General features: G+C 43.8%; 1 protein-coding gene across 3 annotated transcripts in view; it reads right to left on the bottom strand.

Moving 5' to 3' along the window:
* Nucleotides 1-8,767: 8,767 nt before the first annotated feature.
* LOC114883962 (stimulated by retinoic acid gene 6 protein-like) overlaps nt 8,768-22,260 on the bottom strand; it is a 53,485-nt gene continuing 39,992 nt past the window's right edge. Inside the window, exons 11-18 of one of the 3 annotated variants that reach the window (XM_029202328.1) lie at nt 18,670-18,745; nt 15,415-15,496; nt 15,047-15,095; nt 14,470-14,587; nt 13,258-13,377; nt 11,817-11,980; nt 10,950-11,096; nt 8,768-10,219 (exon numbers count right to left, since the gene is read on the bottom strand). In XM_029202328.1, coding sequence (XP_029058161.1) covers nt 10,089-10,219; nt 10,950-11,096; nt 11,817-11,980; nt 13,258-13,377; nt 14,470-14,587; nt 15,047-15,095; nt 15,415-15,496; nt 18,670-18,745 — 887 coding nt within the window. In that variant the 3' untranslated portion in view covers nt 8,768-10,088. Of the gene's footprint in view, nt 11,097-11,816; nt 11,981-13,257; nt 13,446-14,469; nt 14,588-15,046; nt 15,096-15,414; nt 15,497-18,669; nt 18,746-22,260 lie in introns of all 3 variants that reach the window. The other 2 variants (XM_029202329.1, XR_003790740.1) reach the window with 2 other exon arrangements.

Here is a 22,260-nt window from a genome sequence, read left to right as displayed (position 1 = left end):
CCCTTTCCTCACCCCGTCACCTCTCCTTTCCCTGAACGTGCTTGTACGTTGGTCGCTGTCAAATGCAGGAGTTCAGGGCATCCTACTGGAAGGGGTTTTCTGAGGGGCAGGTGTGCCCTCCTAACTTTCGTCCAGCTTCCACTGCCCTCAGCAGTGTCCTGCACATAATTCAGACACACTGAGTGCTCCCTGGTAAACGCACGAATGCCCGGAGTGTCCTGGTCTGACTCTCCCAGAGTTGGCTCTTTCCCACACACGCACCCAGAGTCCTGCACGGCCAGGGCTGAAGATACTTGTGGCTGACACTGAACTTGGTGAGGGTTTCCTGTAGGTGTGGGGTTCCTGACTCCTCAGAGAATCCCTCCCCTCAGCAGGGATCCCTGTCCCAATTGCTCATAAATGCTCCCTATGTCAACTTCCTTGAATAAGTGATCATTCTGTCCATACTAGTTTCAGAAATTAAGAAACAGTGAGTAGAAACCCTTTTATTCCCCTTCTTTGGTCCCAGGTTTATTAACAAGGTGAAATATTGTAACAAGTGATTGGACTAATTTTAGCTGGAAGTAGAGAAAGTATATTTAAGTGAGGTTAAGGGTGAAAAACACAATAAAAAATAAGAAATGTCCAGGAATTATTTGCAGTTAGTGAGATCTCTGTCTTGTCTAAGAGGCCCTGTTGGCTTGGCCCTTCTACATCAGAAACTGTGTTTTCCCTGCTCAGATAGATGCTTCCTGGGTTCCGAGTAAGTTTAATACTCTCAATAACTATGAGAGGGGTACTGTAATTAGATGAAGAAACTGAGGCTCAGAGAGTTGGTAACTTGGCCAAGATCTCCAAGATAGGAAGTGATTAAATCCAGGATGTGAACCTCGACCATGTAATTCCAGAGTTTTGAACCAAACACTATGTCATCTGACCTTGGAACTAACCAGAAAAAAAGTTCTGGATCCAACTGATAGGATTTGTGTGTTGAACTACAGCACACATACCGAAAAGTATGGAAATCATAAGTGTATAGCTTAATATATTATCCAGTGGGAATACACCTGGTAACCAGTACCCACAAGAAATAGAACATTACCAGCTCTCCAGGAGCCCCCTTTATGTACCCATCCCACGTCACTGCCCTCTCCTCCCCAAGGGTAACAAATATTCACTTATGAATTAGTTTTGCTTGTTTTTGAACTTAAATGGAATAATACAGAATGTACCCTTTTATGTTGGACTTCTTTCATTATGTTTGTAAGTTTCAAACATATTTTTGAATGTGGCTGTAGTTCATTTTTATTTCTGATATCCCATTACCAAAAAATATAACCCATCGTATCTATCCTTTCTATTATTGATGCACATTTGGGTGGTTTCCAGTTTAGAGAATTACTAAATAATGCTGCTCTGAACATTCTTTTGCATGGTGAACATATGTAGGCATTTCTATTTTATGTCTATTCATATTTTCATATACTTAAGGCTATTCACATTTCTTTTTCCATGAACTGTGGGTTCATGTCTTTTGCCAATTTTTCTACTGTGTGTCTGTTCTTTTTCTTATCAATTTCTAGGAATTCTTTGTATATTGGGCATGTGAGCCCCTTTGTAATATGAATTACAAATATTCACAGTTTATCATTTCTTCCTTTTTATTATGATGGTTTGGGTTGGGGTTTTTTGGGGTTTTTTATTTGTTTGTTTGTTTTGCTATGTATTGTTAAGACGTTACTTCTCCCCAAATTGATCCATAGATTTATACAATCACAATAAAGTATCTCAGCAGATGTCTGGTGGACACTGACTATTTGATTTCAAAATTTCCATAGAAGTACAAATGGCCAAGAATAGTCAAGACAATCTCAAAGAAGAATAAACTTGAACGGCTTACACAACCAGATATTAAGCCTTAGAATAAAGTTACAATCATCAGGGCAATGTGCTGTAGTAGCGCAAGGATAAACACAAAGAGAAACAGAGAGTCCAACTCAGACCCACACATACGAACATTTATGTTGTATATACTAAAGAGGCCCGGCAGAGCAATGGGGAGAGGATAGTCTTAGTAAACAGCCCAGGGTCGCTAGTTATCCATATGGGAAAGAAATTAATCTTGACTCCTACCTTACACCATGAACAAAAAATCAATTCCAGGTGGATTTAAAATCTAAATGTGGAAGTTTAAAATAATAGCATTTGTATTAGATAACATAGGAGAATATTTTCTTGACCTTGGGGCATAAAGACAAAAATTAATAAACTGGATCTTATTAAAACTAAGAGCTTCACTTCATCAAAAGATGCCTTCAAGAGAGTAAGAAAGAGCAGAAGGAGAATAAATATGTGTCATATATTTATCTGGAAAAAGCCTCACAAAGGATACGTAACTAATTTCTGTGAATTAATAAGAGGAAAGAGACAATCTACCTGAAAAAAGAAATGGGCAAAAGATTTGATTAGGCATTTCACAGAAAGATAACCAAATGGCCCACAGGTACATAAAAAGCTGCCCAACATCATTACTCATCGGGAAAATGCAGATTAAAACCACAATGAAACACCACTACACGTGTACCAGAATGGCTGAAAAATGCTGACAATACCAAGTGTTGGTGAGGATGTGAAGCAACTGGAACTCTCATACACTGCTATGTGTGTAAACTCCTACAACCACTTTCAAAATCTCTTTGATAGTATCTCCTAAAAATGGACTTACACATACTCAATGACCCCAAAATTCCATTCCTGGGTAAATGCCTCAGGCTCAGTCATAATATGACAAAATTATGAAAGTTTAAAATTTGACAATACATCCTAAAGCTGGGGGAGAAATAGAAAAGTGATGCTTCCTCTCCAGACTCTCCAGGCCCATCAGGTCCAGCAGTCTGTAGACCTGCCTGATTGCACTGGGGGTGCCTGCATAGCTCCAGAGAACTTGGAGTACTCAGAGGTGGCATGTTGGTGGGGGGGATGGCAAAGAACTCACATCCTGGGCAGAGCCACTGGTCCAGTGAGCAGTATGCTCTGCAAGGCTCAGCTGGAGCAAGCCAGGCTCCAGCTCCCCACCTCATAGCTCATTCTCTTACCTTCCCCAGGAATGCCGAACCTCAGGAACTTCTCCTCACCGCACGCCATCCTCTCTGCTCTGCAAAGCACCTCCACTCACCATCTGAAGAAGACATGGGGATAAGTTTCCAGGTGTGTAGGCCTCTCTCCATAGGAGCACCAGGTGGATGAGGAATCTCCCATAAGGCTGGCATTGCCCCCTCTTTCAACTGTCCAGACCTCCTGGGAGGCAGCGAACCCTGGGGACAGGGACTGGGCTGGTGGATGCGGTCTCTCAGCCTCCCTAGGACTGCTTCAAAAATCCATTTCCTTAAATATCAGAGACTGGGTTGGGCCAAATCGGAGATTTTCAAGTGTTTCCTTTATAGCAACAAACTATGTCCGTTTGAAACGAAATTTACTCAAAATAGAACTGCTCAGAAGAAATGGGAGTGGAGGCCCCAGGCGGCCAACACAAGGGCTCCCCCCAGGCCCACGGAGCCCTTAGAGCTCAGAGGAACCAGGTGGAAACCCTCATCTAGACAGTTTGGATCATTTGGGTTCTCAAATAAAAGGGATTTGCACTCACACCCCTCCCATTATTCACAAATTTCTCCTTCCTTCTTTCCTTTTCCCTCCCCTGAGGAAGAGTTCCCCAAATTTTCAACAGCTGGTGGCAAAGATGACTCACAGAGCTGGGAGCTGCTCATCGAGGCAGAGTGGAGTCTGGAAGTCTAGAAAGAGAGAGGGAGAGGGGCACGAGACGCGGTGCCGTTTCATTTCTCACTTAAGGTATCTTTGAAAAATTCCAGTTTTGTCTTGTCTAAATTAACAGGAAAAGGGGTCTGTTTGGTTCGTGGGCAGGTGGGGGACAGTTTGGGGGCAGGAGGCCCTGGTAATGGGATAAAGTGGCAACAGCTGGCTGTTCCAGGAGGGGATGCTGAACCGGCAGAATCAGCAGGTGTCTGGATTCCATGCTGGTCCATCCCGCTGGCATTTAGCTTCTTCCAGGCTGGTGGGGCGGGTGGGAGTTCCTTTCTTCACTAAACCAGCCTAGCCTGTCCTCAGGAAGCCGGGCCCCTGCTGCTCCTCTGGTCTTCCCTCCATCTCCCAGGAGAGGGCACCCTGCCTTCACCAAGGATGGGCACTGCAGGGGACTCCCACGGGCCAAGTGGACGAACGGGCTGCCTAGCCTTGGGTCCAAATGGCTGGATCAGGGACATAAGACACCCATCCCGGTTTCCTAGATGGCGAAGCAGCAGAGCTGCAGGAGATTTTGGTCTGGAGCTGGAGTCAGCCTTCCCCTCAGATGGTACCATGGAGGAGAAAGAGATGTGGGTTCCTCCAAGTCTCTTTCTGACTGAGGCCTTGGTCTCCCTGTCTGTCATCAGAGAAGACTGGGTTAGAAGGTCCCTGAGTCTCAGCTCCCGTGTCCCCCCAGCTTTGGAGTCCACAGCGTGGCCCAGGTCCAAGTCCTGTTTTCTGGGTGTGCACTGCCCCCTCAAGGGCCTTGGTGGTAGTGCAACATGAAAGGGGCGAGGATGGGGTACTAGTGATGGGCTAGGGGGCTCTTTCTGATGGACTTTAGCCGTCTGCCTCCTAGGGGAATCAGATCAACCTCCAGAAAAGGAATATTCCTCTAGAAAAGGAATAAGGTGAACAGCTGTGGTACTCGCTGTGGGAGAGTGATAGAGGAGTGGAAATCAGAGACCCTCTGTGCAGGACACTCCCTGCTCCATCCCAAGTCTTACATTTACTGGGAGAATTTGATAATACAGAAGTGGGAGACCCATTGAATTGGTAGATGGGGGAAGGGGGCTGGCATCAAGGACAACTTCCCAGAGGAAGGGCTATTTACACCCATCTCTGAAAACAGGTAGGACCTGGATGGAACTGGAGGGAACGGAGGGTTCCTGTGGGTGCCTCTCAAAGGTTTCAACTCAATGACTGAGACCCACTCACATTTTCAAAGGTAATATCCTCTATAGTCAACTGATTGTAGATGTGTTTGATTAAATAACCGGGAACTATAACCTTGCCAAATTGACATGGAGGACCATCACAGTTCTAATAATCCTTTATATATACTGAATATTAGATGCTTATCAGGTCTAATATTTTCTTCCACTCCATGGGTTGTTTTTCACTCTCCTGATAGTGTCCTTTGATGCACAAAAGTTTATCATATTTATGAAGGCTTAATAGATTGTCTTATGAACTTATCTATTATTTCTTTTCTTGCTTGTGCTTTGGATGTTATATCTAAGAATCCTTTACCAAATCCAATATCATATTTACCCCTTTAAGAACTTTATAGTTCTAGCTCTTAAATTTAGGTTTGCTCCATTTTGAGTTTTGCATATGGTATAAGGTAAGGATCCAAATTCATTCTTCTGCATGTGGATATTCAGTTTTCCTAGCACCATTTGTTGAAAACACTGTTTTCCACATTCCATGGTCTTTACCATTTGCTGAATTTCAACCATTTGTTGAAAATCGTATGACCATAGATATAGTTTATTTCTGGACTCTCAGTCTATTCCACTGGTCTATGTCTATCTTTATGCCAATGATGCACTGTTGGATTACTACTGCTTTATAGTAAGACTAAAAATCAGGCAGTGTGTTTTCTAACTTTGTTCACCTTTTCCAACGTTGTTTTGACTATTCCTTGCAATTCCATATGAATTTTAGGGTCAGCTTTTCCATTTCTGCAAGAAAGATTTGTTGCAATTTTATAGGGATTGCATTGGATGTACAGATTACTTTAGAGAGTACTGCCATCTTATCATAAATTTTCCAACCCATTAACATGGCATAGATTTTCATTTATTTATGACTTCTTTAGCTTTTTTTTTCAGAAATGTTTAGTGGTTTTCAGAGTACAAGTCTAGTACCTCCTGGTTAAATATTTTTTAAGTACTTTATTATTTTTAATGCTCTTGCAAATAATTTTCCTCAGGTTGCTCATTTCTATAGAATTATAATAAACTTTCATTTCTACAGTTGTATTGAATGGCAATTGATAGATGAGTGTTAATCTGTATCCTGTAACATTGTTGAACTCATTCATTAGCTCTAACAGTTTCTTTCTGCTTCTATTTTTATTCCTTAAGAATTTATAAAATCATGATATCAGCAAGTAGAAATATTTTTACTTTGGTTACTATAATCTTGAAGTTCTTGCATCTATTTTCATAAGGGATATTTGTCTGTAGTTCTCTTTGCTTGGGAAGTTTTAGTCTGCTCGCTTATCAGCATTATGCTGGCCTCATAGAATGCGATAGGAAATGTTTCCTCTTCTTCTGTTTTTTAGGAAGAGTTTGAGAAGAATGTATTTTAATCTTTTTAAATGTTTTGTAGAATTCACTTGTGAAGCCATCCAGTATTGGGCATGTCTTTGTTGTAGTTTTGTTTGTTTTTGTTTTTTAAATATTCAATCTCGGGCTTCCCTGGTGGAACAGCGGTTAAGAATCCACCTGCCAATGCAGGGGACACGGGTTCGAGCCCTGGTCCAGGAAGATCCCACACGCCGCAGAGCAACTAAGCCCGCGCGCCACAACTACTGAGCCTGTGCCCTAGAGTCCGTGAGCCTCAACTACTGAGGCCCGCATGCCTAGAGCCCGTGCTCCGCAACAAGAGAAGCCGCCGCAATGAGAAAGCCAGCGCACTGCAAAAAAGACCCAACTCAGCCAAATTAATTAATTAATTTTTAAAAAAAAGAATTCAATCTCTTTACTTGTTATAGGTCTATTAGGAGTTTCTATTTCTTCTTGAGTCAACTTTGTTAGTTTGTGTCCTTATAGGAATTTGTCCATTTCATCTGGGTTATCCAATTAGTTAGAGTACAAATATTCACAATATACTTTCATAATCATTTTTATTCCTGTAGAGTCAGTAGTATTATCCAACTTTCATTTCTGTTTTTAATAACTTGGTCTATTCTCTTTTTCTTAGTGATTCTAGCTTCAAATTTCTTCAGTTTTGTTGATCTTCTCACAGAATCCACTTTTGGTTTGATTCACTGTCTCTGTTGTTTTCCTTTATTATTTTATTTATTTATTTTTTGGGAATATAATGGCTTTACAATGTTTTGTTAGTTTCTGTTGTAGAACAAAGTGAATCAGCTATATGTATACATATATCCCTTCCCTCTTGAGCCTCCCTCTCACCCCTCCCCCCCATCCAACCCATCTAGGTCATCACAGAGCACCAAGCTAAGCTCCCTGTGCTATACAGTAGTTTCCCACTAGCTATCTATTTTACATATGGTAGTGTATATATGTCAAGGCCACTCTCTCAGTTTGTCCCACCCTCCCCTTCCCCCCGCTGTGTCCACAGGTCCATTCTCTACAACTGCATCTCTTTTCCTGCTCTGCAAATAGGTTCATCAGTACCGTTTTCCTGTTCTTTATTTTATCTATGCTCTCATATTTATTATTACCCTCTTTTTGCTAGCTTCAGGTTTAGTTTACTCTTCCTTTTCTAGTCCTCAAGGTGTCAAGTTAGGTTATTGTTTTGGGATCTTGCTTCTTTTTAATGTAGACATTTACAACTATAAATTCTCCTGTGAGCACTGCTTTTTCTGCATGTCATAAGTTTTGGTATGTTGTATATTCATTTTCATTTGATTCAAGATATTTTCTAGTATCCCTCATTTTCAACTTTCACCCATTGGGTGTTTAATGTTGTATTTCTTAATTTTCACATATTTGTGATTTTCCCCCAGTTTTCCTCCTGTTACTGATATTTAGTTTGATTCCATTGTGGCCAGAAACGACACTTTTCATGATTTCAATTTTTAAAAATTTACTAAGACTTGTTTGGTGGCCTAACATATGGTCTATCCTGGAGAATGTTCTTTATGCACTTGAGAAGAATATGTATTCTGCCGTTGTTGGGTGGAGGGTTAGGTCTAATTGGTTTATGGTGTTGTTCAAATTCTTTATTTCCTTACTGGTTTCCATCTGGTTGTAATATCCATTATTGAAAGGGGAGTACTAATATCTCCACTATTAATGTGGAACTGTCCATTTCTCCCTTCAATTCTGTCAGTTTTTGCTTCATATGTTTTGGGGCCTCTGCTGTTAGATATATATATGTTTATAATTATTATACCTTCTTGATGGATTATACCTTTTATCAATATATAATGTCCTCAAGGATGAGAGATACCTGATCCCTGCCCTTGAGCAGCTCACAAACCAGTCCAGGGAAGAGGCTGGGAGACAACTGTAGCAAGAGCTGCAAAGAGAGGCCTTGCCACATGCTGCAGGCAGAACCTCATCTCCTCAGGTGTCCTGTGTCCCTGGAGTGGTGACTGCACGTTGCAAGTACTTGGTCAGCACTGGCTGGGTGCAAGTGAGGGGCACTGACTGTGAGGTCTGCACTAGATTTCATTTAGAGAAACTGAGACTCATTCTAGTGGCAGAGCTGGGACCAAAACCCCGTGCTCCTGACCTTCTGTTTAGCGGCCACTCAACCATGATGCCAGGGTTGATTTCAGTATTGAATTCATGGCTGAGATATTCAGTCATCATGGCCTTATTATTTTATTCATTCCAAGATCCTACTATGTTACAGCAGATACTTGGTAATGGTGAGTAAAATCTGAGAAGGCCTCTTTCTTTGCGGAGCCGAGAGCATAATGAGAGGTAGGCAGACATTAACCAATCACCACAAAGGGTAACATTACAAACAACGACTGATATTTATTGAGAGTTTAGGATATGTCGGGCACTAGCTTAGGAGTGTTTGTGTACATTAACTCATTTTATCCTCAAAATAATTTTTGGCGTTGCGGGTATCATTCCCTTTTTATATTAATATGTAGGGGAAAGAAAGCACAGAAAGGTGAGGTAACTTAGCCAATGTCACACAGCTAGAAAGTGGTGGTGGGGGGATCCCAATACTCTGAGTCCCAGTTTCCTTAGTTTCAAAAAGCAGAATGACAAAGCTTGGTTGCAGAGATAAAGTTAAAAGAGATACGTCTGGCAGACACATCTAGCAAAGGACTGGGCTTACAGAAGGTACTCAGTAATGATTACTGGATTTCAATGGCTCTAGGATTTGTGAGGTGGATGGGGACTTCCCTCACCCTATGGGTGAGTCCTCCTGGTACTTGCACAGGTTTTGTGAGTGACAGGTCCCCATTTATCAGAGATATTATGCTGGGGAATGAAGAATCTGGGTAAGTACTGGGCCCCCTGCACAAAGAGAAAGGTCCAGGCTTCTCAACCGGGCACCTGGACCCCCTTGGATGGTCTAACCAGCCCCCAGCACCATGCCCTGCATACACCAGAGGGCTCACCCTCCTCAAACCTGCGCCCACACTTTTGCTCCTGTTGTCCCCCACCTTAAATGCCTGCCCATCGCATCTCTGCCTCCTCAGACAAGTGGCTTTCTCAGGGAATGCCCTCTTTGTCAGAGAGAATCTGTACATCTGATTTGTGACCAAGGCCCAGGTCAGTTCTAATCCGTTCCCCATCCCAGTGGATGTGGGAGAGAGAGCTCAGTGTGTGTCTGCTCACCCACCAGACTGGAGGCTGGGATCGTGGATTCCTTCTCTCCCACCACCATAAGACCTAGAAAGGAGGAAACAATGAGGACCCTGTTGGATTAAGGCCATACTTTCTCCCAGAGAAAAACTGTGTCAAACAGTTAAACTCTCCTGATATAAAAATTTTTACCACCTTTTTCAGTGACACAAGGTTCTGCCCTGTGGCTAAATTAAGTGTGTCTCAACATGGATCTCCCCAAGGCTGCCTCCTAACCATGGATAGTGGAAATCATTATTGGGCAAAGTTTGTTCAACAGAAATTCTCTTTAGTTCTTGATCTTTTTACCAAGGGAATGAATTAGACCTGAGACTTCATTGTTCAGCCCAAGTGCCACCCCGTGAATTGCTGGCCTGTATGCCATCTGTGTGGACAGCGCCTGTGCATCCCATCACACTGCAGGGGACAGCTGCTGGGTAGCCTGGGCCTTCTCAGGGGCAGATGTCCTGGAACGGCCTTGTCGCAATGTGGGAGGTCAACGTCAGCTCTCCGAGCACATCAACAGAATCTGGGTAAGTCCCGGGAGCCATGACCTGGCCTTGATTTTCTGAGCGTGACCAGTCTGGGGTTGTTGATCAGGGTCTGCAGCAGTAGCCACCTTGTCCTGGACCTCACTGAGGTGCGGGGACCTAGGACAGAACCAGAACCAGTAGACTGGGAGGAGGGGGCAGCTTGTCTCTGTCCTTCTCAGAGGCTGTAGCAAAAGCTGCCCAGAAGGTGCGAGGTGTAGAAGAAGGAGCTGGACTAGGACTCCTGGGGACATGAGGGCGGCTGGAGGGATGTGAGTTTGTCCCACAGATCTGGGTATCTGCAGCATTGGGAATAGCAATGAAAACGGTCCAGGTCAGTGTTGAGTGTCCACGACAGAACATGGCTAACTGGAGGGCTTCCCAGCGGAAGGCAGAGCAGAATAATAGGGGTGGCAGGGGTGGGAGTAGACAGTATAGAACCTTCAGGGGATAGGAGTCGGTGGCTGGGAGAGCTTGTGGTAAGGAATGGGGCAAATTAAGCAAAACTGCACACCTTCTTGGAGGGCACCTGGCTTGCAGCCTGGGCTATGGGTAGCATCTCAAACAAATGGTTGAATGAAAGACTCAGATAGCAGAACTAGAGCTCGTTTCTGGAAACAAGGAGCCCAGTTGGCAGGACAAGGACACAAGGCCTCAGGGGTCCTGTAGCCAGGCTGACTGGGGGCAAAGCCTCCTGATCCCCTGGGTAAGAAGGGCTCCCAGGGCAGGGAGTGTGGAGGAAGAGGGGCAGGGAAGGAGGAACCTGGGACATCTCAGGGATCCCAGGGAAGCCTGAAGGTACGTGTTTCCTGGTGTCCGACCCCAGTGTAGGTTCAAACAGGAGACTTACCTGCTGACTGATTTAGGTACCAGTATTTGATGGCCCGCTGCAGCCTCCTCTCTCTGTGGCCTGTGATCAGGATGTGACAAAAGCTGACGAGCACAGGGTTGGTGTGATAATGATCCACATAGAGCATGCCAATCCACGCACTGAACCCTGAAATCCAGAAGGCAAGTCAGGCCACGCAGTACGTCCCAGGATGGCCCAGCTTGTGCTTTTTATGACGCAACTGCAGCATCACTTTGTTCCCAAATGGTGCCTGTGTCTTTGCGGAGAATCTAGAAAATGAGGTATAAGGAGCTGGAAAGATTCTTAGAGATCACACCCTAATCTGTTCATTTTATGGGAATTTGAAGCTCATAGCAGCTAGGAGCCGCTGTGTCTTATATGAAGAAGGCAGCAGCCATTAAATGAATGAATGAGTGAATGAACAGACATGGGCCAGAAATAGGACAAAAACTGTTTTTTCTCCACAGAAAAAGCTTTGATTTGGGCGCATCGAAACTGAACAAACCATTTTCTTAACTAAGCTTGCAGCTAACAACACCAGTAATTCTGAGATGTGGTTTCTCAACATTTTCAGAGCCACGCATTCACAAATTACCTTCTAACTGTTCAGATAGAATACGCTACCTCTTACTGCCCTTCATTCTATCTCAAAGGTCTGTCAAACATGCAAGTATTTAATAGCCTGAATTCCCTTCTGACCATTGGGCTGAATAGTTTTGTTTTGTTTTTCTATTCAGCTTTATAGCCTCCATGGGAAGATAAACTCTAAGCATAAGTGAAGTATGCACTCAGGCCTCTGGTACCCGACTTCCAGGCAGCTTCTGCAAAAGTACAAGACCAGCGCTCCCCAGATGCATGGCCACGTACCCATGTCTGCTCTCTCACAGCCACTCTGCAGAATGGTCCTGTCGATGCGGGCGATCAGCCACGTGCCCAGGGTGCAGCTGATGAGAAGCCTGCAGAGGCAGGCGCCCAGGCCCAGCAGCACGTTGTAGAAGAACAGAAAGTAGTTGAAGTTGTGGAATGCTCTCCTGCAAACAAAAGCAGGTGGAGGGGCAGCACCTTTCAGTATGAGAAGGTGGCTACGCAGGTGGGCTCAGGGGCCCCCCAGACCTGTGGTCAAAGCCTACGTCTCCCATCTCCTAGCTGTGTGACCTTGTGCTGTTAGCAGGAGCTGACTGTCCCCATTTCGCAGGTGATGTGAGGACTGGCTCAGAAACAGTGTAGAGGGTGCTGAGCCCAGGGCAGGCTGAATGTGAGTGGGGACTATAAACCTCATGTGGCTACAGCTGGGTTTGTGGTTATGGCAGAGGGTGTGGCTTTCCCACTGTCCACTGCAACAGTGACCTGCCCCCAGCTAGAACTGCTCCAAGTCCTCCAGATGAAATTTCTCAAATGACCATCTGATCACGTGATCGGTCTCCTGTTGCCTACGGGATGAAGCCCAAACACTGCATATGAATTCTGGGGTCCTCTCTGAGAGGGGCTTTTCTGGCATTACCACTTTGTACCTCCTTCCTGTCCCTCACCATCTAAGGCCACCGCATGGCCACAATATTGGATTCTCACTCTTCTCCCAACACATCCTGCCCTTTCACGGCTTCCTGCTTGCATCGGTGCAGCGGGGGCTGCAGCCACGCCATCTCCTCATCTCTGCCTGTAGGAATCTTACCATCCCACCAACCTCAGCTCACACGTCCCGCCTGCAGCTGAAAGAGAACCCCCGCCTCTCCTGCACCCCCCCGCCTCTCCCCCCCCCCACCCCCCCGCCTCTCCTCCACCACCCCCTTCTTCGTTACTCATGTTTCTCTTGCAATGCTTTCACACCCTCTGGACTCTACTGTCCCTATATGTCTGTGTCTGTCGGCTCCAGTGCACCGTGAGCACATCACAGGCAGATTGTGTGGGGTATCTCTTTATCCTCAGTGCCCGTGTTGTTTCCTCCATGAGTGAACAGCTTTGAATGAATGAACTAGAAAGGATTACCCGTGGGACAGGCACTATTGTTCTAAGTTCATATTTTAATGCATTTCAGCCTCAGAACACCTCTCTGATGTATGCACAATTATTTGTAAAATGAGGAAGTGGAGGTTCATAGATGTTTAGTAAGGGCACACAAGGTCACAGAGCTCATAAGGGGCAGAGCCAAGATTTGGCCGCAGGCAGTTAGGCCCCGGTTCTGAACCACTGCCCCTCACCCTCTCAGAGAGTGTAGAGTCCACCCAGGAACCTGCCAAGGGTGAAGAGGAAGGAACGAGACTGCTGAGGCCAAAGCTCTACAATGCCCCGCTCCCTTCTCTGCCCTCACCTGTTGTTGAGAGCCAAGGGCTTCTGCTTGTCAGCTGTTCCCATCTTTGGTTGCAGGAAGAAGCTGGCGGCAATCCATACCTGCAGGACCATGAGGCCCAGGACGATGGATATGGTGAGGCTGAAACACAAGGTGAGACCATCCTGAGGTGGCCTTGTCCACTCTTCCCAAGCCCATCTCGAATGCCCCTTGATAGAGAGAAGAGAGATGCTGACTGCCTGCCAGACCAACAGTAGCTTGAGCTCTGCCCTTTATGCCTACAGAGCATTCTCCTGCCCACTGTGCAGATGAGAAAACTGAGGCTCACAAAGGGCAGATGACTTTCTTAAAGCTGCATCATCAGGTCTTCTGGCTCCAGACCAGAACTCCAGGATTTAATTATGTCTTTTCGTTGAGGGGTGGCAGCTGGGCTGAGTGGTTTAACAGCATAGGAATCAAAGAAAGGATGGGGTTTTTAGAAGAGCTCATGAAGGCCACGGGAGAGTGGACAGGGCAGGTTCTGCCCCAGACTCACAGGAGGGCTCTAGGTGAGTTTGGAACAAAGGAGCTCAGAGCAGGGAGGTCCCCATAGGGCATTACGCCCTGTGTTTGCATTCTTTGAGTGGCAATGTGGGGTGGTAGTTTAAAGAGGCTTTGGTTTCAGATTGCCCAGCTCCCAGTCCTGCCTCCTCCCCTGGGACAAACTGCTCAGCCTCTCTGTGCCTCTGTTTCCTCATCTGAAAAAAGGGAGCTAATGTAAGTCCCAACCTCAAAGAGTTCTTAAGAGAAAAGATGTGTAGTGAATTCTCAATAATGTCAGCATTCACTTTTACTTTCCATATGGGTAAACTGAGGCTCAGAGAGGCACTTACAAGCCACACATCTGATCTAAAACCCAAGCTCAGATTTCCTCTCTCCTTCCACTATACTGTCCTTTCTCTCACTTCACCTCCCTGAACCTCAATCTTTCCACCTATAAAATGGACACATATATACCTCCCACAGACACAATTGTGAGGACACCATTGAACGGTGAGAGTGGAAACATTTTGTAAACTGTGAGGTTCCCATCACAATGAGTTGGTATTTTAGCCCATCCTTGGGTCAGAGCTGGGAGCATGGGTCCAGGGATTGGTGAGAGCCCAGCAGGGAAGGGGTATTTCAAACAGCAGCTGTGAGGGCCCACCAGCTCCCAGGCCCTGGGCAGTGACAGGAAGCCCACCCAGCACTTACATCCCGATGCCCAGTCCTCGGAGCATCTCCAGGGCCTGATTGTGGATGACAGGTAGCACCAGGCTGTACATGATCACTAGGCCACACAGGCTCTGCATCACGTGGATGATGAGGTAGCCTGTGGGTCAAGGGAGCCGGTGGTCACTCAAGGCCCTTCAGGATCCAGTCACACAGGTCCCTCCCTGCAGTCTCCCTCTAGCCTCCTCCCAAGCGAAGGTCCTGGCACTCTTACTTGCACTGTGTCTTCTGCCTGGCATGACCGCTGACCTTCTGCTCACCCTGCCAGGTACAGTTCAAACATCAACTCCACTAGAAAGGCTTCTTGCCCTGTCCTGGGTGTGGACAGTCACTTCCTCCTCTGGGTCACCACCGCCCTTAGCATACACACCCCGTGGGCACAGGACAGGCGGTGATGATGACCTACACGAATGTGTGCTTCTCACTCCTTCCGGAAGGTCCCTCAAGGAAGAGCTGGGGCCACTTCTGCCCTACGTCTCTCCTCCCTACCCACAGCCAGGACTCTGCAGGTGCCCAGGGAATGTGTATTGAATTGAATGGGTCATGTGAGGGCACTTACCCCACAGAATATAAGCTATCTGCCAGCCAGAGTACCTTGCAATGGCCACCTGAGATTTAGAAAGAAAAAAGGGTCTGAGAGGGGAGACATGCTGATTACCTCTAACACGTGTCCAGCATCCTTGTCTCATGTGAGGGTCACCCACCAACCCACCAAGGCAGGTGTCATGATTGTCCTCATTTTACAGATGAGGAAACTGAGGGCTGGATGGGGACAGTGGCTGTCCCGAGTCACCCAGCAGCAGAACATACTAGAATTGAGGACTCTGGACCCCCAGCCCAGAGCTCTTCCTCCCCCCTCTCCCTCCGTCTGAGGTGCAGGAGAGCAGGTTTTGGCCTCGGAGCAGAGAGAGGCCTCTGTAGACTTACCACACTCTCTGACGAGGAAGGATTATGGAACTTCAAAGGGAGAAAGTGTTTATCTCCTGCCCACAACCGCTTCATTTGCTTTCTAAAGAAAAAGTGGGCGTTAGTAATGCTCATGACCAGGGCTTAAAAATCATTTTTTAATACTTTTTTTGAAAATTGAGATATAATTGACATATAACATGATATTATTTCAGGTGCACAATATAATAATTCGATATTTGTATATATTGTGAAATGATCACAGTAAGTCTTGTTAATATCTGTCACTGCACAGAGTTACAAAATTTTTTTTCTTGTGATGAGAACTTTTAATCTACTCTCTTAGAAACTTTCAAATATTCACTATTTTTTAACTGTAGTCGCCATGCTGTACATTACATCCCTATGACTTATTTATTTTATAACTGAAAGTTTGTGCTTTTTGATGCCATTCACCCATTTCACTCCCCCCACCCCACCTCTGGTAACCACCAATCTGTTCTATGAGTTTACTTTTAGTTTTGTTTCGTTTAGAGTCCATATATGAGTGAAATCATATGGTATTTGTCTTTCTCCATCTGACTGATTTCACTTAGCATAATGTCCTCAAGGTCATAAATGCTGTCACAAATGACAAGATTTCATTCTTTTTTATGGCTGAGTAGTATTCTGGTGTGTGTGTGTGTGTGTGTGTGTGTGTGTGTGTGTGTATTCCACATCTTCTTTACCCATTCACCCATCCGTGGACACTTAGGTTGCTTCCATATCTTGGCTATTGTAAATAGAGCTGCAATGAACACTGGGGTGCATGTATCTTTTTAAATTACTGTTTCCACTTTTTTGGATATATGCCCAGGAGTGAGATTGCTGGATCATATGGTAGCTCTATTTTTAATTTTTTGAGGAGCCCCCATACTATTTTCATAGTGGCTGTACCAATTTACCTTCCCACCAATAGTGTAGGAGGGTTCCCTTTTCTCCACATCTTTGTCAACACTTATCTCTTGTCTTTCTGGTAATAGCCATTCTGAAAGATGTGAGGTGACACCTCATTGTGGTTTTGATTCGCATTTTCCTGATGATTTAGAAATCTTAAACTTAATATATTTTGTAAAAATAGCATATAGCTACCTAATCTCAATGGTGACTGAATGTGAGAGTTGAGACTGTGTGTGTGTCTTTTAGTTTCTTTAGCTTGCTCTATTTTCTTATTTTCTCTACAATGAATATACATTACCTGTATAATATTATTTCAAAACAGGTAAAACAATTTTAACGATAGCCCCCCACTTATAACAACATAAAATGAAATGAAAAAGAAGCCACAATTCCTCACAATCCCAGCACCCAAAGAAATCACTGTGTGCTTTTCCCATGTGCCCGTCTCAGCCTGGCCTTTTGCCTAAAGATTAGGTTGGCATAGTTTTGTTCACAGTCCACATTCACATCTATATCCTCCTTTTTTCTTAACATCCCATTCCAGCAATTTCCAGGTTATTTTGCAATTTTATCACCACTGAATTGGGAAAACTTAGTATGAAATAAAGAATGTAAGTATCTCATTAATAGTTTGCATATTTATTACATAATGAAATGATATTTGAGTTATGCTGGGTTAAATAACATATTATTAAATTATTTTCACCTCTCCTTTAACTTTTTTAAATAGTGTCTATTAGAAAATGTAAAATTGTATCTGTGGCTTTCATTGTGTTTCTGTTTGGCAGTACCAGAGGTGTGCAACCAGGAATACAAACATGCACAGATATATTTGCAGAGAAAATTTCTGGAAGGATGCACAGAAAATGAATAATAGTGCTTAGCTCTTGGGCAACAATCTGGGCCCTGATGGGAAGAAGACTTACTTTACACTAAATATTTTTGTAACTTTGTTTTTAAAACACAAGCCTGTAGATAGGTTGGCATAATTATAAGAAAAATAACAATACTGGCACAGTGCTAGTGCTGTCCAAAGGGTGCTTTCTCATCCATTATTTCCTCTGCCCCATGGTCCTGTAAAGGAGGCAGGGCGGGGATTGTCACTCCTGGGTGACAGGTGTGGGAGGGAAGGGCCAGCCTGGACGGGAAGGAGGCCTCCCCACCACAGGGGCCTTCTTGTCCCTGTGCCCTCAGCTACCCTCCACCCACATCCATGCAGCCAGCTCTGCATTGTGGTTGTTCCTGGTTGCGGTCAAATGCCTCAGTGAATATCTCCCAAACACTTGTAGGCTAATGAAGGAAGGAGCAGACATATCCCTACAACAGGCAGGGAAAGGGTAAGCAGCAGTGTCCAGTCTACCCACAGAGCCCAGGGAGAAGAAAGCAGAGACAGGGAGCAAGCCAGGGCTGGGATGGAGAACTGGGGCTCTTTGTGCCAGGAGAGTCTTCACTTAGATGTCATCTGCAAGAGACCCAACCTTTGAGTAGCCAGATGGGGAGGATGCAAAAGCAGGATGCTCTGCAGGGGTGGGAATTGGCCCTGGGCTTCCTGTGAGTGAGTGGGTGACTGTGAACTAGAGACTGAGACAGAGAGAGAGAGAGAGCGAGAGAGCGAGAGAGAGCGAGAGAGCGAGAGCGAGAGCGAGAGCGAGAGCGAGAGCGAGAGAGAGAGAGAGAGAGAGAGAGAGAGAGAGAGAGAGAGAGAGAGGCAGAGACAAAGGCAGAGAAATGGAGAGAAAAGGGAGCAATAGATACCTAAATTCAACTTCCGTCTGCATGCAAATGCCAGCTACATACTGAAGGCCATCCCCTCCTCCTGTGCTGCTGTTCTAGAGACGGATGCCCCTGGTTCCCTTGTCCCAACCTCCTGTGAGGTCCCCTTGAGCCAGATTCACCTGCTGGGAGCGCAGTGTGATTAGTCCTGGAGAGCAGGGCGGGTCTAACACCTAGTAGCAATGCAGAAGTGTACAAGAAATGACAAGGTCAGAAGGCGCCAGAAGACGAGATCAGCTGCTAACAGCCTGTGGCTAAAGTTATTGTGTTGAGTCTCGCCTGCTCAGCAGGTGAACATGGAGATGAAAGTACCGCTTGGGGTTTTGCTGAAAACCAAAAGAAGACTCTAATCACAATGTCAAGCTTATAGTGGGAGCTCAAATCAATAGTTTTTTGTCTGTTTGTTTTTGTCTTTTACTACCAATAGGTATGGTTGTCCCTAGACCCTATATATACTGCTGTTCCCAGTTTGGGCACTGCTGGCACTGCCTGGGAATTCTGAGAAAAGTCTGTCAGCTGCTTTCCCGGCTGAAGACACACAAATGACTCCTAGAACCCTCTTACCTGTAACAAGCCAAGATGTGAAACAGGTAGCTCACACACGTGAGGGAGGCAGGCAAGATAGTCACCACCCAGACTCCTGAAACAGAAAAGGTGATAAGAGAGGCCTCAGAAGATGAACCAGAAACTATTTTTAAAATGCAGAGGGAATTCCCTGATGGTCCAGTGGTTAGGACTCCGCACTTTCACTGCTGAGGGCCTGGGTTCAATCCCTGGTCGGAGAACTAAAATGCAGAAACTCACAACAGAAAGGTTTGGGCAAAATATACTGTACTTCCTTTAACACACCTCTTGTGCAAATAACATTTTGCTTATTTTCTGTTTCATTTTAGCCATACACCCTCGATATCCTTTATTTCCTGTGTATTTATAATCTTTGCCTTTGGTATTAATATTTTCAATCTACAGTGAGTAATAGAAAAAGAAAATTATGGAGCGTACACATTGTAGGTAGCCTCCAGCCTAGTAAAACATCATTAATTCTTGAACTTCCAATCTCCGCTTTTGGGGGGGTGGTTACCCAATAAACAGTCACCTTGTGCAACGGTAACTGGAATCAGGGTCTTGACTATTCATTCATCCATCTTTCAGTATGTTTTTACTATTTTGTACCTAATTTGCTTTCAGAATGAGTCTGTGTGCTTGTAAGAGAGGGACGGAGACAGAGGGAAGGAAGTAAAAGCTTCTGTATAAGCCAACTCTCAATAGGTACAGAAAAGGCGTTCGAAAGAATCCAACACCTCTTTATAACTCAAATCACTCCATAAACAAGAAATAGAAGGGAATTTCCTCAACTGGATAAAAAGCATCTGCAAAACACCCACAGCTAACATCATACTTAACTGGTGAAAAACAGACTGCTTTCCCTATCAGTTCAAGAATAAGAAAATCAATGTCTGCTCTTGCCAATTCTATCCAACATTGTACTGGAGGGTCTAGCCAGGGCAGTTAGGCAAGAAAATGCATCCAGACTGCAAGGGAAGAAATAAAACTATCTCTATTCACCAACAACATGTTCCTATATATAGAAAATCCTAAGGAATAAATAAACAAACAAAGTAAAATGAATTAATAAATGAGTTCAGCAAGGTTGTAAGACACAAGACCAATATATAAAAGTCAATTGTATTGCTATACACTACCAACAAATAATATGAAAATGAAGTAAGAAACAACTGCATTTGCAACAGTATCATAAAGAATAAAATACTTAAGAATAGGGCTTCCCTGGTGGCGCAGTGGTTGAGAGTCCGCCTGCTGATGCAGGGGACGCGGGTTCGTGCCCCGGTCCGGGAAGATCCCACATGCCACGGAGCGGCTGGGCCCATGAGCCATGGCCGTTGAGCCTGCGCGTCTGGATCCTGTGCTCCTCAACGGGAGAGGCCACAACAGTGAGAGGCCCTCGTACCGAAAAAAAAAAAAACTACAAAAGCTTGTTTTAAGAAATTAAAGAAGACCTAAATTAATGGAAAAACGTATCACTTTTACGTATTGGTTGTTCTTTGTGAACATGGCAGTACTCCCTAAATTGATCTACAGATTCAAATCCCTGTCAAAATTCCAATGTCATTTTTGGATAAATTGACAAGCTAATCCTAAAATTCATATAAAAATGAAGCGACCCTGAATAGGCTATACAACCTTGAAAAAGAAGAACAAAATTACAGGACTCACATTTCTTGAGCTACAGTAATAAGACAGTGTGATATTGCCATAAAGATAGACAAACAGACCAATGGAATAAATTGAGAATCCAGAAGTAAACCCCCATTGTCAATGTATTTTCAACAAGGATGACAAGACAATTCAATGGGGAAGGAATACGCCTATTAACAAATAGTGCAGGGGAAACTGATATTCCCATGTAAAACAATGAAGTTAGAACCTTACCTCATACCGTATACAAAAATTAAATCAAAATGGATCATACACTCAATGTAACAGCTAAAATGATAAAAGTCTCAGAAGAAAATATGAGAGTAAATCTTTGTGACCTTGGGTTAGACAATGGTTTCTTAGACGTGCACAAGTGACAAAAGAAAACAAGATATATTAGACCGCATTAGAATTAAAAGCATTTGTGTTTCAAAGGACACCATCAAAAAAGTGAAAAAGCAACCCACAGAATGGAAGAAATTATTTGTAAATTATATCTCTTGTAAGGGATGTGTATATAGAATATACAAAGAACTCTTACAGCTCAATAACAGACAAATAATCCAATTTTAAAGTGGGCAAAGAATCTCAGTAGTCATTACTCAAAGAAGATGTACAAATGGTCAATAAGTGCATGAAAAGATGCTCAACATCATCAGCCATCAGGGAAATGAAAATCAAAACCGCAACGCACCCCCGATGTTCACTGCAGCACTATTTACAATAGCCAAGACATGGAAGCAACCTAAGTGTCCAATAACAGATGAATGGATAAAGAAGATGTGGTACATACATACAGTGGAATATTACTTAGCCATAAAAAATAATGAAATAATGCCATTTGCAGCAACATGGATGGACCTAGAGATTATCATACTAAGTGAAGTAAGTCAGAGAAAAACAAATATAACATGATATCACTTATATGTGGAATCTAAAAAAATGATACAAATGAACTTATTTACAAAACAGGAACAGAATCATAGACATAGAAAACAAACTTACGATTACCAAAGGTGGGGGGGGGGAGGAAGAGGGATAAATTATGAATTTGGGATTAACAGATACACACTACTATATATAAGATAGATTAAAAAAAACAAGGGCCTACAGTATAGCACAGGGAACCATAGTCAATATCTTGTAATAACGTATAATGGAAAAGAATCTGGAAAATAATATATATGTGTGTGTGTGTGTATATATATATATATATATATATATATATCTGAATCACTTTGCTGTATACCTGAAATATTATGAATCAATTATACTTCAATTTAAAAAAAATACAGTGCAATACCACTTCATACTTACTAGATGGCTATAATAAAAAATAAAGATATTAACAAATGTGGATGAAGATATAGAAGCTGGACCCCTCATACACTGGTGATGGCAATACATAATGATGAAGCTGCTTTTGAAAACGGTCTGGCAGTTCCCCCAAAAGCTTAAACACAATTACCACAGGATCCAGAATTCCACTCCTAAGTATATACCCAAGATATATAAAAATATATGAAGAGCTTGTAGATGAATGTTCACAGCAGTATTATTCATAATAACCAAAAGTTGAAACAACCCAAATTTGCATCAACAGACAAATACATAAATACAATATTGTATATTCATACAACAGAATAAAATTCAGCAATAAAAAAGAATGAAGCTGAGACACATGCTATGATATAGATGAACCTTATAAATATCTTGCTATGTGAAAGAAGCCAATCAAAAAAGACCACGTATTGTATGGTTCTATTTATATAAGATGTCCAGAATAGGCAAATCTATAGAGCCAGAAAATAGTGGCCTGGGAGAGTTGAGAAATGGGGAGTGACTGAAAGTGGTCATGATTTCTTTTAGGGTGATGAAAATGTTCTAAATTTGACTGTGGTGATGGGTGCATAAATTTAAAAATACTAAAAGCCACTG

The sequence above is a fragment of the Monodon monoceros genome, unplaced genomic scaffold, assembly GCF_005190385.1.
Source record: "Monodon monoceros isolate NGI ecotype Baffin Bay Population unplaced genomic scaffold, NGI_Narwhal_1 Super_Scaffold_5, whole genome shotgun sequence".
NCBI classification, from domain to species: Eukaryota; Metazoa; Chordata; class Mammalia; order Artiodactyla; family Monodontidae; genus Monodon; species Monodon monoceros.
The sequence above is the reverse complement of the archived record's forward strand: the minus strand, read 5'-3'. Positions and strand labels throughout refer to the sequence as shown.